Source organism: Pseudonaja textilis, chromosome 5 (genome assembly GCF_049901715.1).
Source record: "Pseudonaja textilis isolate UNSWEBS1 chromosome 5, rPseTex1.2, whole genome shotgun sequence".
Classification (NCBI taxonomy): domain Eukaryota; kingdom Metazoa; phylum Chordata; class Lepidosauria; order Squamata; family Elapidae; genus Pseudonaja; species Pseudonaja textilis.
The window spans coordinates 16,024,004-16,043,799 of record NC_141994.1 but is presented as its reverse complement, the minus strand read 5'-3'; the positions used below and the strand labels follow the sequence as shown (position 1 = coordinate 16,043,799).

The 19,796-nt window shown below is 38.5% G+C and overlaps 1 protein-coding gene across 3 annotated transcripts in view; it reads left to right on the top strand.

The window, feature by feature from the left end:
* Positions 1-201: 201 nt before the first annotated feature.
* ARFGAP3 (ARF GTPase activating protein 3) overlaps positions 202-19,796 on the top strand; it is a 31,704-nt gene continuing 12,109 nt past the window's right edge. For 2 of the 3 annotated variants that reach the window (XM_087934158.1, XM_026702803.2), the window contains exons 1-10: positions 202-388; positions 4,960-5,078; positions 7,409-7,481; positions 10,414-10,545; positions 11,568-11,651; positions 14,283-14,364; positions 14,816-14,875; positions 15,579-15,623; positions 17,702-17,748; positions 18,973-19,103. In XM_087934158.1, coding sequence (XP_087790284.1) covers positions 320-388; positions 4,960-5,078; positions 7,409-7,481; positions 10,414-10,545; positions 11,568-11,651; positions 14,283-14,364; positions 14,816-14,875; positions 15,579-15,623; positions 17,702-17,748; positions 18,973-19,103 — 842 coding nt within the window. In that variant the 5' untranslated portion in view covers positions 202-319. The remainder of the gene's footprint in view (positions 389-4,959; positions 5,079-7,408; positions 7,482-10,413; positions 10,546-11,567; positions 11,652-14,282; positions 14,365-14,815; positions 14,876-15,578; positions 15,624-17,701; positions 17,749-18,972; positions 19,104-19,796) is intronic. The other variant, XM_026702811.2, reaches the window with a different exon arrangement.

The following is a 19,796-nucleotide window of genomic DNA, read 5'->3' as shown; positions in this document are numbered from 1 at the left end:
ACAAATCAGCGGCAGGGACACACTGGGGCTCTGTCGCTCGTTTCTTTCCGCGAGGTGGGTTGCGCGCGCCAAGGGCCCCGCCCCTGGAGGGCTGGGCGGTGCGGGGGGGGGGGGCGGGAGGGAGCGAAAGCTTCGCCTCGTTCCTGGTGCTTAAACGCGCCTGCGTCGCCGTCTCTTGTTTCCGCCGGTCTGGCAGCAGCTGAGGCGGCGCCGGGGAAAGTTACAACAGCGGCAGCAGAGGAAGGAGTGGCGCCGTTTGGAACGGCCGCGAGCGAGCCACCCCCCCCCCCTCAAAATAAATAAATAAGGGCGCGGAGGGATGTGCGAACCTAGCAAGCACGATTTGGTGACTGTCTTCAAGCGGCTCCGCACCGTCCCCACGAACAAGGTAAGCAGGCAAAGGAAGCGCGCGTCAGGCTTCCGAGTGACACGTTGCAAGGCGGCGAGAGGCGGAGCGAGTGCGGTTGTGTGTGTGTGTGTGTGTGTGTGGTGGGGCCGGGAAGCCCAGCGTGTTTATCCTGAGGGTTGTGGGGGGATTGAGGGGTGGCGGGCATGGGGTGGGGGGCGAAGATCTCCAGGAAACCCGAAGGTGGGAGATGGCTGAGAGACATCCCCGAAGAAGGCAGTTTGTTCCCAGAGGTTTTGCCTGGGTGGTTTCATCCATTGACAGAATTGACTGGGGAGTGGGGGGCGGGGGGGGGAATATATTTTAAGGCAAAAATATTTTAAGGATTTTGGTGGTTGTTGGTACTATGGGAGAATACTTTACAGCATATGTGAATCTTTAGTAGCCATATGGTTTTTGAGTAACATTAATGTTCACCTCCTCTGTACTGGAATCCAAGCGAAATACCACTGATGCGTCATCACAAAATCCCCAGGACTGTAAAGCCTGCAAACTTGAAATTTGGCACATGTGTTCCTCTTGGCTTCTAGGTGCTCACTAAGAAAGGATTTTTTGAAATGGCCATCAGAGCATTAATATTTCGTATATTATTATTATTATTATTATTATTATTAACATGCTCTGATGCTAAAGAGTTCTACTCTCCCTCCCCACCTGAAAAGAAATCTGTTCTAAAATGCAAAACACAAGCAGGGGAGAGGAGTTTCAGTTTTAGTTTCACAGCATCAAGCAGCTTTAGTACAGAACAGTTGAGCTAAACCACCCCAGGCTCCTTGCTGTCTCCTTGCTCACACAGAAAATACTGCTTCAGTTTCCAAACAGCTCTCAACTCTCTTACACGCTGACAGGGTGCCAGCCTGATGGATGCTGGTAGGCAGAGGCAGAATTCCACCCCCCTTAATTTTCCTCCCCCAAAAGGTACCCGATCACATCGTTTCATAACAAAGCATGGGTACCCTGCTAGTAGAGTTAATATTTAGATAGGGCTGTAGGAAATCATAGACTTGGAAATTGGTGGGAAAAAACCCCACCATCTGGGAAGGCATTGGAGCTAACCACTTCTCTAGCACTACCATGAGAACGATAGGGAGGTATCCACAAAGCCCTTCAAGTACCATTAGATTGCCTTTCTGCAAATAAAGGTACAGGTTTGGGGGTTGAACTTGGGAGAGGCAAGGTCAAATCCTCATTCAGGTGGAAGACTTTAAGCTGCTCTCTGCACCTTGCAGGTATGAACATATTGGTGCCATCCCCACTCATGTCCTCCAAGCACATTGTATGATAATAATGCTGAGACTTGGATCATGCCTGCTATTTTAGTTGCATCTAAAGGGAAATTTTACTCAACTAGGTGAAGAAAATATTTCAATAAAATCACCGTAGCAAACTGGCTCCAGCTTCTGCAAGAGTGTGGACTTGAACCTGGATCTGTTGTAGTCCGAAGTCTAGGCTATTGTGTCACAGTGGTTTCCTCATAATTACTAAATCTTATGCACTTTCCAGAATAGAGTTACACAGCTTCAGTATTGGATTTAAAAACAAACAAACACCCAGAGACTTCCTGGCATAGATATTTTAACCCTCAGGAGTGTTGTACCTAAACTCCAATCCTGTTCATTCCTGGCCCTAGTGTATATTGTGGGATGCTGGCATCATTTGACAGTCTCACATTTTAGCCAGTGTTCATTTGCAAGCAATCAAGGTAATTATATACTCATGAGAACATGCTGTTTTTTCTGATCTTTCACTGGCTGAAGATATTTTATCTTTAAAATATTTTTGAAGATATTTTGAGGATATTTTAAGGATTTTGGTTGTTGTTGGTACTATGGGAGAATTCTTTACAGCATATGTGAATCTTTAGTAGCCATATGGTTTTTGAGTAACATTAATGTTCACCTCCTCTGTGCTGGAATCCAAGTTCAAAGTTCTCTTTGTGGATTCCAGTGGCATATGTTTACATCACTGTGTGGAATGCAGTCTTTAATCTTAAGCTAGAAGTTGATGAGTTGACTGAAAATGGATTTTCAGTGTATATGTGTCAAAACAGTTGTTTTCGCAATGCGCGCCTCAGTCCCATTTTATCTTAAGGTATTTGTGTTTGCTTCTGAATATTTAGACAGAAATTAATTTTATTAGATTATTAAAGTATCAAATAATTATATCCTCTTGTATTCTATGAAAATAATTTTGAAGCCGCACACTCATTTGAGTGTTTCAGAATTTTTTTCCCCAATAATTAAGCAAAGTACTAAATGCTGTATATGAAGCAAGTTCATATGAATCAGCAGCTAGCAGAGCAAATCAATTTATTTAGTTGACTGAGTTCTTAATTAAGCATTGAACAGAATTTTAATGCAAAGATTAGATTCCGAGAGCAAGGTTATTTTATGCAAGTTGGTTTCGGAACAAAGTATAGGAGCTACAGTAATAGGGAACATTTGGGATTCAAATGTTCATTGTTGGTCTCAAAGAAATGCCAGCAAATAAAGACCAGGGAAGTGCGCAGGATCAAACCAAAAGCCTCTGAGGTTTTTGTTTGTCTTCTAAATTCATAGTGATCATAGTGATCTATGGAGAGCTGAGAAATAGAAAAAACATGCTTATTTTATGGGAGATACTCTGATTAGTTTCTTTAAATAGTATCTTATATAAAAGTAGTATCTTCGTACATTCAAATGCAATTCCTAATGAATCTATTACATGTAGTTATCTGGGACACAGTACAAAAATCATCAGGCATTAACTGTTTGAAGAATTATTTAACTTCCCATTAGCTTACAGCCTTGAGATCTGTGATGGTCTTGTGTCCAAGAGCTAATCAGGTTTACCCTGCTTTGCTTTTTGAAGTAATCCAAGGTCTGTAAAGTCTTCCTGTTCTGTGCCATTTTAATGTTGGTTGAAACATATGTTCATATGCAGTTATTGGAAAATAAGAACAGCTAGCATGATGCAGCAGTGTATCTAAGTCCATATGTTGTTTTACCATAATCCTATTTTGTGTATGTTCAGGTAGTGCTTGACTTACACCAGTTAATTTAGGGACTGTTCAAAATTACAATGGCATTGAAAAAAGTGACTTATGACTTTTTCACACTTAAGACCATTGCAGCATCCCCATAGTCATGTCATCAAAATTCAGGCACTTGGCAACTGACTCCTATTTATGACAGCTGCAGTGTCCTGGGGTCCTGTAATCCTCCCCTTTTGTGATCTTCTGACAAGCAAAGTCAATGGGGAAGCCAGATTCACTTAACAACCATGTTTAATAACTGCAGTGATTCACTTAACTGTGGCAAGAAAGGTCATAAAATGGGCAAAATTCACTTAACAAATGTTTCACTTAGCACCAGAAATTTTGGGATCAATTATGGTAGTAAGTGGAGGACTTACCTGTATTACTATAGTCATTATATCCATTATAAGTTAGTGGGAACTCAATGCAGCCCAAATAATTTTGGGTATACTTTTCATTTTTTTTCTGACCTGCAGCCTAATTATCAGAGAGATACATAATTTATTGGAGAAATCTTGCAGTTAATCATGGTGGTTAATTAACTTCTTGCCTTCCCTGAAATTTCAAGTCATTGTTTGAATACTTTAGAATTATTTCTCTTGCAAACAACATAGGAATATGTTAGGTTTCTTATTGTATTTATTGATTTGCAAACATTTATGTCTGTATCTGTATCCATCTATCTGTGCGCTTGTTAGGAATTTCTAAGAGGTGCAATATCAGAAATACATGCCACTTGAATTATATAGATAGCCCTTGTTTCATTAATTGAAACTGCTTAACACCTGATTTCAGCTTTGCTTTGCAGACCTTTACAGAAGGTTGTAAATTTGAAGATTGGTCTTAACGTTACTTTTTCATCACTATCATAGCTTCAAATGGTCATTTAACAAGGCAATCATTAAATAAGGGCTACCTGTCTATGTTCGGTTAAGTTAAAAATATTTTAAATATCGGATTTAAATATTTTAAATGTCAAATCTTAGATGTCAGATTTTAGTATTTCTGTTACTTCCCTTACCTCATTATGCAATAGAAACAACCCTGTAGGTAGGTTAATCAGTTGGTTCACTTAATACATTAAGTGTTTCATATTGTTTAAAAAATCTTAGTGGACTAAGAGTCTTGTAGCATCTTTCCCACCATTCAAAAGCTTATAGTATTTTAATAAAACTTGTTAGTTGGAAAAGGTTCTACAAGACTCCTGATTTTATGCCACCATAGGCAAACAGGGCATTCCTGTAGTGGTCTACATCCAGTCTGTTAAACTTTCTTATCCTTGATTTTATTTGGACTTAACTACCATTATAGAAATCGAATGAATGAATGCAAATGAATAAATAAATACCTTTCAGTTAGACCTAAGTTCCATTTATTTGATCTGAATTCTTAAAAATAACATTTTGCTAATGTACCTAAGTAGCAGCTAAATTGATGAGTGGTATTTGCATTCTGTGTGCATTTTGCAGATCTTACTTATTTAGGAGGCAAAAGTATGCTGGGTAATAATAACAATTAAATTGTGGCTGTTTTCTAGTTATGTTTTGACTGTGGAGCAAAAAATCCAAGCTGGGCCAGCATAACATATGGAGTTTTCCTCTGTATTGACTGCTCTGGGACTCATCGCTCACTTGGAGTTCACTTGAGTTTCATTCGGTAAGCAATTCATTTAGTAATGCATGTGGTTCATTCTTGGGGGGATATTTTCCTTAGTTTTTGTATTTATATGTACATATATATTTCCTCATCTTGTAGAAAAGATGCTTCTTGGTTCGAAACTGTGTCTTGTTTCTGTTAGTTGTCTTGATTGTGCACTGATACAAAGTAAGTCGAAATAGTCTGGCACATCTTTCATGAAAGTATATCTTACATGAATTTCAAAATATAGAGTATCAGATGAAAATTTCATTTTCAAGCTAAACTTTGGTTAACATTTAAGCTGATTTTGGTCAGTCTGACATATATGTTTCCCATAGCTTTTGTTTTTCTTCTTAAAATATTTGCATGATTTGTTAGCTGTACTGGTATCTAATATCAATTGTAGCTCTTCTATTATGTCTTAGGGCTTTATGCCTTAACTCTTTTGAATAATAAGTTGCAGGTCATAATTTAAAATACTTCAACTTTACTGTGAGTATTGTTCTGCAGATCTGATAAAGAACAATCCTATACTCATTTCCAACTAAAATGGATGAAGTTTATATATCAAATAGAGCAGTAGCTTTCCCCAAGATTGGCTATTTTTGTTTGACAATCCAACTCCTGTAAAGTTGAATACTGACATACTCATTGGGCGATTGTTCTACAATCGACTATATAACTTTTAAAATATTTTCAGCAATTCATTGGCTCTCCATCGTTGAATATAATTTCATTTGTTTCTTGTGCCAGTAATGCTTTTTGCATATCTTATATTTTTCCTGGCTCACAGTATTTTCAAAAATCCATGCAACAAGTATTCGGAAGGAGATGCTTGATTCCTTACAGCAATAGCACTTAGACTTATATACCGCTTTATAGTGCTTTACAGCCCTCTCTAAGGGGTTTACAGAGTCAGCATATTGTCCCCAACAATTTGGGTCCTCGTTTTACCCACCTCGGAAGGATGGAAGGCTGAGTCAACCTTGAGCATGGTGAGATTTGCAATAAGCAGAAGTAAAAAAGCTTTCCTCCCAAATCCTTAACCCAGGGGTCTTCAAACTTGACAGCTTTAAGACTTGTGGATTTCAGCTCCCAGAATTCCTCCTCCAGTCATATTAGCTCAGGAATTCTGGGAGTTGAAGTCCACAAATCTTAAACTTGCTAAGTTTGAAGACCCTTGCCTTAACCGTTCCATATAGAGCTTGATTTCCGGGCTGTTTACCAGCTGGGAAATCCTCTTCTGAACTTGTTCTAATCTGTAATTGTCCTTTTTCAACTATGGTGTTTAGTACTGGACACAGTATTCCAAATAAAATCTGACCAAAGCGAAATGGAGTGGAACCATTTTTTTCTATGATGTGGACTTATATTTCTGTTAATATATGCCGATAGTGGTTGTTTTTAGTAAAAGCATCATACTACTGATTTAATATTAAATTTGTGTTTACAAGGATACCCAGAGCATTACATTTTTCCTATCAAAGATACAGAACTTTAAATTATTTATGTCAAATTCCATTCTACTCCTTTCATTCCATACTTCAAGCTACTCTAGAACTTCTTGGATCTTGTTTCATGGCTTTTGTTTATTTAACTAAATGGAGTAAAGAAAAATGGTAGAAAAAAGAAAGAAAAAAGAACAAAATAACCACAATATAAATTTTCTTTGTGTATATAGGTATATAGAGTTCTATGTTATTCGTTCATTAAATTTTTACAACACCCATCTTAGTTAAGTGCTTCTGGGTGGTTTTCAAATATCTATATTGCATCGCTACAATGGTTTCAATAAAGAATAACCATATTTCAAGCAGAGAGTTTCCTAGGCCCTTCTCTTTCCTCTCCCCACGAGCTAGCCCTCTATTTCCTTTTCGTGAGAAGTTGAAAAATTAAAAAGTTAAAAAGTTCTATCTTCTCACCATGGCTCATTAGAATTAACTACCTTGTTTTTTCAATGGGTCTGTATCCTCTTCGGCTTTTGTTTTACTTCTAACATGCCCCCAAGTCTCCTTGTTGCTTTTGGTGCATTTCAAAATATATGCTGCTTTGTTGTTTTTCAAAAAAAGAGCTGTGGTGGCGCAGTGGTTAGTATGCAGTATTGCAGGATAATTCTGCTGACTGCCGACTGTCAGCCGTTCGGCAGTTGGAGTCTCACTGGCTCAAGATTGACTCCATCCTTCCAAGGTCAGTAAAGGAAGGACCCAGATTGTTGGGGGGCACCATGCTGACTCTGTAAACTGCTTAGAGAGGGCTGTATAGCTCTGTGAAGCGATACATAAGCCCAAGTGCTATTGCTATTGGTATGAAATGGTTCTTCATAAATTACTTCTATTTTTTGGTTTTAGATCTACAGAATTAGACTCAAACTGGTCATGGTTTCAGTTGAGGTGCATGCAAGTTGGAGGAAATGCAAATGCTGTAAGTACATTGAAACGTGCTTGGTTTTTTCCCCCTGGTTTCTAGGAATCAGTAATTATTAACTGATTTATCAGGATTCTATGCATATTACGAATTACATTTCATGCATTTTCCATCATTCAGTATAACTGCCAGATATGCCTTCACAATCTTGAAAACCAGAGAAATAAATGAATAAGATAGTTCTGGCTTCTTATTCAATTTGTTTCTTTGACTTTCAAGATTGCTCCACTCAATTGCCTGTTAGTTGCTCTAAGCATCTCTTGTACTTATATAAAAGGATAGAAAATATACAAAATGTAACTCATAAAAATCTTAGTATGCATAGGACCCTGATAAATGAATAGACATTTTAGAAAACAATGGGAGTTGATCATGTCTAAATCCTCTGGTTTCAGGAAATCTACCTTTAAGCCAAATGAAAGATGAGATATTCAGTTACTGTACCAGAATAATCCAGGCAGTAGTTTTTCCCATGACATTTTATATTAGCAAAGAAACTGGGTATGTCTAGTTCAATGAAAAGAAGGACTAGGAATGACATGATAGCAGTGTTCCAATATCTCAGGGGCTTCCAGAAAGAAGAGGGAGTCAACCTATTCTCCAAAGCACCAGAAGGCAGGCTAAGAAGCAATGGGTGGAAACTAATCAAAGAGGGAAGCAATCGAGAACTAAGGAGAAATTTCCCGACAGAACAATTAATCTGTGGAACAACTTGCCTCCAGAAGTTATAAATGCTCCAACACTGGAAATTTTAAAGAAGATATTAGATAACCATTTGTCTGAAATGGTATAGGGTTTCCTGCCTGAGTACGAGGTTGAACTAGAAGACTCCAAAGTGTCTAGTCTAGTCTAGTCTAATCTAGTCTAGTCTAGTCTATTCTTTAAAACAGTCTTAATGAAGTAGACTCCTGAGATACCAAGGATAGCCAGGAAAATAATGAATTGGATTATAGAATAAATCAACCTAGAATTCTTAAGACACCAATGACCAGGCTCAAAATTGCAGGTTGTCCTCAACTTAAAACAATTTGTTCAGTGAGTGTTCAAAGTTACAGTGGCACTGAAAAAAGTGACTTATGACCATTTATCACACTTACGGCCATTGCAGCATTTCCATGGTCACATGATCAAATGCTTGGCAACTGACTCGTATTTATGACAGTTGCAGTGTCCTGGGTCATAATCACCTCCTATGGTTACCTGATTGCCATTTGCAACCTTCATTGCTGGCCTTCCATAAATAAGCAAAGTCAGTGAGGAAGCTGGCAGATCACAATGGCAATCATATGATGTCATGTCTAACCATGCAACATTTACCTAACAATCACAATTAGAGCTACTGCTGTAAATCAGGTAAGAAAAGCAAGGTTTTACACCTAGGTAGGAAAAACCAAAGGTACAAGTACAGATTAGGCGAAACCTGGGTCAAGATGAAACCTGGTGAGATGGACCTTGGAATACTAGTGGACAATCACTTGAATATCAGCCACCAGTTTGTAGCAGCAGCCAAAAAAGCTAGTACATGCAAAACTTAATCATTGTCTATAAGAAATAAAGACGTATGGATAGTGAACATGGCAGTACCTGGAGGCAGCAGAAGAGAAGAGAAGGAACTGGAAACAATAACAAAAATGTTAAAATGAGCTGGCAGACATGATTTTGGAACCACTGGACAATATATTTCAAAAATCCTAGACCACCGGGGGAATTACCATAGGATTGGAAAAGAGCTGATGTGGTTCCAATCTTCAAAAAGGGCAAAATGGACCCAGGAAACTAGAGACCAATTAGCCTGACATCAATACCTGGGGAGTTCCTGGAAAAGAAAATCAAGCAGCTGATTTGTGAGCACCTAGAAATGAAAAAGCTGATTATTAGAAGTCAGCATGAATTCTTAAAAGCAGGTCATGCCAAACAAACCATATTGCTTTCTTTGATAAAATAACGAACCGAGGAAATGTGGTGGATGTAGTATACTTGGACTTCAGTAAAGCATTTGACCGCAGGCTACCTCTCGGTAAGATAGAAAAATGTGGTATAGACAGATCACCACCAGCTGAATTTGTAACTGGCTGACCAATCACGCTCCATGTGTAGTCCTCAATGGAACTACACTGACATGGATGGAAGGACGCAGTGGGGTTCTGTCTTAGGCCCACTACTCTTCAACATCTTCACGAACGGTTGAGATGCAAGGATAAAACTGGAATTCATCAAATTTGTGGATGACACCAAGCTGGTGGGGGAATAGCAATCACTAGAAGAGAGGCTCAAGATCCAAAAGGATCTTGACAGACTTGAACACAGGGCCCTATCTGTTGTTGTTGTTACTTGTGAAGTCGTGTCCGGCCCATTGCGACTCCATGGACAACATTCCTCCAGGTCTTCCTGTCCTCTACCATTCCCCTGAGTCCATTTAAGCTCACGCCAACTGCTTCAGTGACTCCGTCCAGCCACCTCATTCTCCGTCATCCCCTTCTTCTATTGCCCTCAATCGTTCTCCGCATTAGGCTCTTCTCCAGGGAGTCCTTCCTTCTCATGAGGTGGCCAAAGTATTTGAGTTTCATCTTCAGGAGCTGGCCTTCTAAAGAGCAGTCAGGGTTGATCTCCTCTAGGAGTGACCGGTTTGATCGCCTTGCAGTCCAAGGGACTCATAGGAGTCTTCTCCAACACCAGAGTTCAAGGGCCTAAATTCTTTGGCCCTATCTAACAAACTCCGTTCCGAGGAAAGTAAGACTTTGTACTTAGGCAAGAAAAACCAGATGCCCAGGTATAGAGTAGATGGAGAGAGGGGGCAGGGGGTTGCACCAAAAGACCTCCAAGGTCTCTCCCATCTCTGCTGTTTTGTGTTCTTCTGAAAAATGAGCTAGTCAGCAATGACACTGAGGATTTTTTAAAAAACAATATCTTCTCGGTGTTTTCTTTTTAGTCTGCATTCTTTCATCAGCATGGTTGCGCCACAAGTGATACCAACGCCAAGTATAGCAGTCGTACTGCACAGCTCTACAGAGACAAGATTAGATCTCTTGCAACTCAGGCAACACGGAAATATGGCACAGATGTAAGTAATGTACATATTTTACAGTGCTTACTGATTTTGTGTTGTTCAGTCATCTTAATGTTTATAAAGCTAGAATGATATGGTATTGTATCATGGTATTCATATGTATCAAAATGTTGCAGGTAATTTGAAAAGAGAAAGCATATTGTATTTTCAGTATCAATAGTATTATCTTTTAAGCTTTGCTTTTCTGCTTATTATAACCAGTTCATATGCAAAGATAAAATATACCATACTGTTCTTGTTGTACGGCAGTGTTCACACCCTTTGTTGGATCCCTACCAGTAATTTGCAAAAACGGCTGCATTTGACTGAAATGATTGAGCCTAATTGTTGGGGCTGAGATCCTGGGCAGAAGTTAAGGAACCCTTGATTGCATTAAGGAACCCTTGATAGACAACACAATTAAGCCCCAAATCTCTGTTGCTAAGCAAGATAGTTCAATGAGTTTTGCCCCTATTTTACAGCCTTTCTTGCCAGCGATGTTAAATGAATCACTACAGTTGTTAAGTTGGTAAAAGAGTTGTTCAGTGCATCTGGTTATCCCATTGACTCTGCTTGTCTTGTCAGAAAGTCACATGAAGCAGGACACTGCAGCCATTATAATAAATACATGTCAGTTGCAAGGAGCCTAAATTTTGATCACATAGTCATGGGGGTGCTGCAGCAGTCATACATGTGGAAAAATAGCCAGAAGACACTCTTTTCTACTGCTGTTGTAACTTTGAACAATCACTAAATGAATATTTGTAAGTCAAGGATTCTCAGTAATGAGTGCACTCCAGAACACCTTTTCCGAATTTAATCCAAAAAGCTTTATAATTACAAGCATCAGCAATTTCATCTTGTTCACAGCCAATTTGTCCGGTATTGTGTAATGGTTTCAGAAAACCGGTAGAACAATACTTTTTTTTCTCCATTAGGAAACAGATGAAAAATGTAGTGCGAGCACTTTAAACAAAAAGAAAAGCAAAGAATCCTGGAAAACATCTCACTTGTGTTTATGTTATTGTGTATTTTAGTTATGGATCGATGGCTCCGGAGCCCCTCCTTTATCACCTCAAGAGAAAGAAGAGGACTTCTTCGCCTCTCATAGCTCTACTCAGGTATAGAATAAATGAAAAGTTTTTAATTTCATGGAATTTTACCTATATGTGAATGATAGGAGGTAAGCTAGTGTGGACATCAATAGAGATGTCTCAGTGGCACCTGAAATATTGGTTTACCCCTGTTATATTCCTATATGTCACAGTAAAATGCTGAAAGTTGATCGTGACTCCCCAAAGTCTTCTCCAGGTTAAATAAATAAATGTGTCTAGCAGTTTTTCTTATGTTATTTCCTTTCAGCCTCTCGGTCATCTTGGACAGGTTTTAATTCATCATTGCCCTTTCTAAAACAGTACACTATAGTCTAGGTCAGGGGTCAGCTTTGCTGGCTGAGGAATTCTGGGAGTTGAAGTCCACAAGTCTTAAAGCTTCCACGGTTGGACACCCCTGGTCTAGGTACATTCTATTCAATTTAGAATAAAAAGGAACAGTAAGTACTCCTGTCCAGGGTGGTCTCTCATCCTATGCTTATCCCTTTGATTCTTCCTGTCGAAGTGACATTGACCCTGCTAAAATTCTTTATGCTGATTTCCAGACCCTCCTGAATCTTGTATTGAGTAATACAAAGCCTAGAACAGGGCTGAGGAATTATGGCCCTTTTATGACTTGTGGACAACTCCCAGTATTCTTGAGCCAGCCATAGTTCCCGACCTCTGACCTAGAACAAAGTCCTGTGATAAACAACCCAACACCTTCCAGCTTAATTCTGTTGTGGTTAGCCAGCAGCAGGTGCGGACGGCTGAGGAGAACGAGGGCTCAGATGAGGGGCCAGGACCATTTGGGAGTAGACTGCTGCCTTCAGAGATTGTGGGGGCTGGCAGCAGTGATGAGGAGGTTCCCGAGGAGCCTGTGCCAAGTGCGCGTGCGCACAGGGCTGCTCGCAGGAAAGAGCAGCTGCAGCAGCACAGGCAACTCAGGAGTAAGGCTGCAAGGGAATGGCCTCTCCTTCAAGAAGATAAAAGCCAGCTGTGAATTGGACGTTCTTTGTAGGAAGCAAAGACATTTTGAAACTCGAGACTTGTGGACATTGCAGTATTTTAGTTGGTATTTGAAGACTCTTGTGTTGTAAAATATTTCTAGCTAACCTGTTATTCTTGGCAGCCTCGCACAGTTTTGGTGAGGCTCATGCTTATCAAAGTTAATTAGTTTGCAGCAGCCTTTTAACCGGGGATTTGTAAGAATCATTAAAAGGTTTCTGTTCCTTTTGGTTTGTGTTGGTTTTATTGGACAAGGGTTTGGGTCAGAACAAATCCATTGGTTACAGTTGTTCAGCCATCTCATTTTCACCTAGTGGTAGTAACATTCTAATTCACATGTTGCCAGTAGAACCTAATGGGGAATTTATTGGGTGCTTCGCTGAAATCAAAATATGCTAAGTCCATCACAATCCCATGGTCATATTAGAGATAGTCGCTTGGCCTAATTTATTTTTGACAAATCTGTATTTATTTTTTAAATGCCTATCCTCCCCCTCCTCCTCCTCCTCCTCCTCCTCATTCTCTTCCTCCTCTTGCCAACTGGGCCCGCAGTACTTGCTGATGCTGTCAATCCATCTTGTTTTAGGTTTCTTTCATGGACGGTTTTTATCAAGTTGGATCCATTCTATGACTGCGTTGGTCTACCTGCCATCAGTTCTTCTTCCTATGTGATCAGTCCATTTCCATTTCCATTCTTTTACTCTCTGGATGATATTGTATACTTTCATTTGTTCTCTAATCCATATATACACACCCACCCATCACATTCCTCCTCCTCCTCCTCTTCATCGTTTTCACTTGACTACCTTCTTTGTCCTGGGAAATTCCTTGATGCAATTTTCCCTCTTCAGGGGCTTCCTGTATCTGATCCAAGATTTCACCATTTTCCCTGATAAAATAGAAGATGACCAGCTTTGCCTCAGGATGCTTTACCTCCTCTTCCAGGAGAGCAATCAGCCTTCATTTATAGCATATAGAAATTCTGTCTGTGGAAGAAAAGCAAACATGACACATTTTCTGCAGGCCATAAAAGAAATTCTGTTTATCTTCATGCAAAAAAAAAAAAAAAAAAAATCCTGTTTGTTCACTCTTTAAGCTTGCTCATTGAAAAGTTGGCTGCTTTATTTGTCCCCTGAACCTATCTTAGATCTAGGTCAGCCACAAGCAATATCTGTCACACAGGGAGCAGTGAGTATCATTCCAAGAACCATCAGCAACCCTTCCAGCTTCCTAGCTCTTCTGCTGTCTCCCCTCTCCTTGTCCTGTTTCTTCTCAGTTGAATTCCCTGTCAGGCCCCTGCCTGGTCTATCTTCACGTGCTCACTAAAGCCAATATAATTCTGATTGAATACAAATCCATTTAATTTGGGTTAGAAGAAATCTCACAGACTAAATGTATTTTTTGTACATGCAAATTGATAGTAAAATATTTCACTACCTGGGACTTGAAACTAAAACTTCCTCATGATTCATTCATATAATTTTTCAGCTGTATTTCTGAATGAGATGTCAGAAAAACATCTTAACATATAATGTCTTAATATCTTATATACATGAAAATTAATCTGTACCTAAACTAATTCTGATGGGCTTAATAATTCTTTGGACTTCAACATTGCTAATAACTTGGATTCCCCCCTCCTCTTTTTTGTAGGTTATTGACCAGAAATCAGCACCACAGGAAACAATTAATCCACTGGAGAATTCTTCAGAAAATAATTCAGAAAGCAAAGACGGTATAGTTGATCAACTTCATTTCTAAAATGTGTGACAAAATGTAGCGAATATGTAAAAATTCCTAAATCCTGTTGATTGTGTTTTTATAAGATCATTGGACAAATAGCCTTTATCGGTTGTAATGCTTTTAAAAACATATACAAAACTACTTACGCAAAACTAGATGAGTTTTGCTGCTTTATAACCCATGCCAGTTATTGTCACACATGAAAACTTCTACAAATATGACTGTATCTGATAAAAATATATATGTTTTAAATTTGCCTATTATAATCAGTTCAGATCCAGATAAATTTTCAGCATACTGCGACTGTCTTTAATTCAAATAGGTATGAATGGAAGTTGACTATCTGGGAAAACAGGAAGTTGAATTGACTGTACATGAATCAAGGATTTAGAACTGTATTAATCTTTAACATTTATATATATGCTGTTTTTTTATATTTCTAGAAGATCCAGAATATGGACCAAGTGTTGATTATCTTAGTGTATCGCCTGAAGCTTCTTTAGGTAAACAGTACAGAAGAAATGATATCTGAATGCCTACATATGTAGCAGGATGGATAAAACAGTACAAATCTTACGCTGACTTGTCAGCAATTTCATCGTAATAATTATCCTAGCCCTCAACAGCTAACTATTACTAGAGTTCAGAAGATGCCATGAGTCAGATTTATACATTATTGCCACACATATATTACTGAGACATGTTTTAGAACACAACTTTCTTCTGATAGCATCTGGCTTACTTGTAGCTGTTTTTATTTGAGGATGTAGTGACTAGCATCATATAGAGCCACGATTCTGAATATTCTGTATGGAATTTTTGCAGTTCAGCCAGAAATATCTTTCCACTTAGAGTATTCTGAGTCTTCATTCCTGATGTTAGTTTTTCAGTTGACATGCTGCATCCACATTTAAGCTATATAAAATTTAAATGAACAAACAGAATAAAGACACACTTCCTTTAGGAGATCAGAAATATGCTAACCTTGTTATCGGCATATTTCTGGCAAGATGGAGAAATTTAAATTGTTTCTTCCTTCATTCTGAAATGGTACAACTCCCACACATCAGGACCATATGCTATTTCTTGGGGTGTGGGTGAGGGGGAGTTTGGTAAATTGGCTCTTAGAATCAATACAGCTGCATTCTTGTATAAATGCATGTGTTTGTTTAGTTAGTGATACATATTTTTTATCTCTTATTTTAGCCAACTTGGAGAAGGTAAATACTTCAGGCACGGCACCTAACAAAGGTGACTGGATGTTTTAGTTATCCTGTTTTGCTGCTTCAGTTTCCACATAGTTCTGTGGAATAGAGCATTATATTAATTTTCTTAGTTTGTATTATCAGTCTCAGTAAATATACCTACATGCTTCTAATTTCTTTTTCAATTTTGTCTTGCTTCTAAGCCTACTTTTTTTAAAAAACTTTTTTTGATGTAACTTAAAGAGCATTGAGAGTTATTTGGTAGCCCCGTATTTTAACATATTACATCTTTGAGGTGGCTTTCATATGGAAATCCAAAACTAGTTTGCATGCAGCTGACTACACAAAACTGGCAATAGATGATGACTGCTCTGTTATTTATTTTATTGTGTTGATATCTGTTACATTTTCTGAACAGTTTATTGCTTGTAGGCCATTTGTGTTACTTGGCCTTTGAACTTAAGCAAGAATCCTATTCTTTCGGGATTCAATTTTGTCCTCCCACTGAAGGAAGTTATTAGGAACTAGAAGTGACACCATAATTTTTTCTCACTCTGTTTACATAGAACAAAGCACTACATGTTCAGTGCTTTTTTATTTTATTTTTCTTTTAGCAGTTTAGAGTGGCATATAGCAACTAATTCCTAATCAGATCCATTTACCTGGTCAGCAGTAGCAGTTGTAGATAACATTAATAGGTAAATCTTGTAGCAAAAGTGGATTTACTTGGTGAGAAATGGCATAATTTCTTCTAAGTTTATTTTGGCAATAAATGTATGCTACATTGAAGCTTTTAGCCACTGCCTCAAAATATTCAAGGTTCCCATATTGAGATTCCCATAGTTCTCTTTTGTCAGATGTTTTCCTGACAGTTGCATATTAGATGGAAGAAAGTGTTATGTTCTGGCTTTCATTTATTTGGAGAACTGTTCATAAACAGTTAAAACTAAGCTGATCCTGTTTAGAGGTACAACATTTCATGATTTACAGAATCATTACCTGGTTTTGTACATGGGTTATATCTTTTTCTATGTATTAATTATCTCCTTTTCCTTCTCACTTCATTTACTTTTGTTAGCTGCTTTCACTCCCTTGGTTCTCTTAGCTTTTTTGTCCATTGTCTCATATGAAATTAACTGGTTATTCTATAGTGGCATTCTACTAGCTCAGCAATCCATTGTTTTTAATCATACATCCCCCAACCGTTATGTTATCATTTCTACTTTTTCTGTCCAAGTGCAGTAAAATGATGGTCAGCCACATATGCACATCTGGTAATAATAAATAGGTATCTTGTTTGCTGTAATATTAATAGCAATAGCACTTGTAAAGCACTTACCACTTCGCAGTGCTTTATAGCCCTCTCTAAGCGGTTTACAGAGACATCATATTGCCCCCAACAATCTGGGTCCTCATTTTACGACCTTGGATGGAAGGCTGAGCCTGTGAAAATTGAACTGTTGGCAGCCAGCAGTCAGCTGAAGTAGCCTGCAATACTGTATTCTAACCACGGCGCCACCTCAACTCCTAATAATATACCATGTACCCTTTAGTCTAGTCCTATTGCCATTGCCAGAAGTTGTAAATGCTCCAACACTGGAAGCTTTTAAGAAGAGATTGGATAACCGTTTGTCTGAATTGGTGTAGGGTTTCCTGCCTAAGCAGAGGGTTAGACTAGAAGACCTCCAAGGTCGCTTCCAACTCTGTTATTCTATTCATTTTTATTTTATGTCTCAGTTGGTAAAACCATTGAGGGACTTAATTGATTTACTTGTATACAAATATGCAGTTATTTTATTCAACTTAAGATGTCATCTTACTTTCCCCTAAAAAAAACTCTTATGTAGACATTCTTGAGAAACATATTTCCCTTTTTATATTCTTTTCTTGAAAAATATAGAACTTTGGAAATGCATTGATTTATAAGCAGCTGCCTAGGATTCCCTTTCTCTGGCTGATTATATATTTTTAAATGTTGAAAACTAATTCCATATATTGTATTGCTTTTCCTAATTCTTTAAGTTAAATGGGCAATTCTGGTGTTTTTTTATAGATATCACTGATAATGCTAATTTCATCCTGTTACAATGTGTATAATTCATAGATTGTGTATTTTTCTTACAGAAATCAGCTGTGTGATGAAGAAGAAACCAAATCAAGTAAAAAAGGGAGTAAGTGTTTAGACTGATATTTTCAAGACTCTCTTTTAATGGGCTGCTCAAGAGATTCATGCACTTTTTTATTTGGTTGTGGAAGTTACTATATGAAGAGTTGTGTAGCTCTGAATTAATCAAATTAGTCCTCAGTAGCTAGGCCTGTATGCAGAACGTTTTCTTAAAAAGTGACACTCTATTATTAACTAGGTGAAGGGGGGGTGGGGGAGAGAGAATTGAACATTCCTCATGAGATTCATACCCACTGCTCTTAAATTGGCCCATGGGCCTCCACTACAATAGTATGGAGACAAATTGTGAAAACTCTGATGATGGTGTAATGCATATAAAACAACTTACACCAGTCAAGTAACAGGAAACAATGTTAACTTAAATAATGAGGGAGGGCACCACGCACCTGTGGTCTCATTGAACTCATTGTGGCTTGCTGCAGATTCCACTGGACTGGGTTATACATCCATTTGGGTGTCTATGGAGATTCTCAGTCATCCAGGTCATGGTAGTCCCAAAGATGCTTTTTCAAGGGGCAACTGGACTTTCCAGCACCATCCAGTCAGAGCTGAAGAAGCTTCTTGGATGAGAAGCAAACTGTCTTCAAAGAAAAAGCAGAACATCCAGTTGCCTCTTGAAAAAGCACCTTTGGGACAACCATTTAGAGAGATATTTGCCAGTCTTATTTCCATGTTATATAGGACTGACTTGGGAGCAAGCAGTAGTAATTTGATAAGCATTTTCTTAATTCCATGCATGCCTAGTCTGCTTTTCTATATTTTAGATGTAAGCTGCATTTCATGTGATTTATATCTAGCCACACAAGCAGGTGCAATTAGAATGCATTTTTTTTTTATATTCATCTTACAATGTTGCTCTACCAAATTTGACATCCAAATTGTTCATTAACTGCTTTCAATGCAAAATTGAAACCCCCCCTTTTTTTATACTGTGGTAACTACTAACCGTAGATTTGCCTCATCCAGCAATCAAAATATAATAGTGGCATATCACCTACAAATTACAGCTCACAGCTCAGGAGTTGCAAGGCTGCCCTAGGAACTGCAAAGCATCGTGAATGCAGAAGCCAAGCCTTGCTGGTATGGTTTCCCTTGCCTTTACTAGAGCGGTTTCCTTTCCATTTTGTCCTTAAAGAAATAAAACACGAAATAACATGCATTCTTACAGTGTGATAACTTTTTTCATTTTTCCTTCACATCCAAAATAAAGGTTGGAGCTAAGAAATGTGGTTTGGGGGCCCAGAAAATGAGCAGCAAGAGTTTTAATGAGATAGAAAAACAAGCACAGGAAGTAGATAAACTGAAGGAAGCTGGCAAAACAACAGAGAAGGAAGAACCACTGTAAGTAGAGTTTGCTTGGCGCCTGTTTAGATTCTCTCTTAAATGGGTATTTGAGTGGAAAATGTTTGAATACTCTCTGATACCAGGAATTTTAGGGATGATACCTAATTTACTTCGGTATAGGCCCTGGAACTAAGGCAGCGTGATGGCTCAGCAGTTAAGATGCTGGGCTTGTAGGCTGGAAAGCTGACATCCCAGGTTCAAGACTTTGCTAAGCTCCTGCCCACCTAGCAATTCAAAAGCATGCAAATGTGAGTAGATAAATAGATACCACCTCAGTGGGGAGGAAACAGTGCTCCGCAACATCTAACTGGCCACATGACCGCAGAAATGCCTTCAGACAGCAGTGGCTCATGGGCTCAAAATGTAGATGAACTGTAGTCGGCAATGGGTGGAATAAAATCCATAGAGACTCCTTTCCTGCCTGGAATTAAATAATAGTATATCATCATTTTTGAAAAATTGATCTAATACCTTAGAACTTAATAGGCTGTTTTTATCATATATGAATGTACTGTATGGGTCAATTTCTGAATAAATCTGAATTCACTTCATAATCAGTTGAGACAACAGAATTATAATAAAATTTCATTAAAAACATGAATACACTTTATTTTAAATTGCAAGGAGAAAATGGAGCAAACATTTACACTGTGTATTGCTTTTTTCCTATATATACTTTCTGTTACTTTC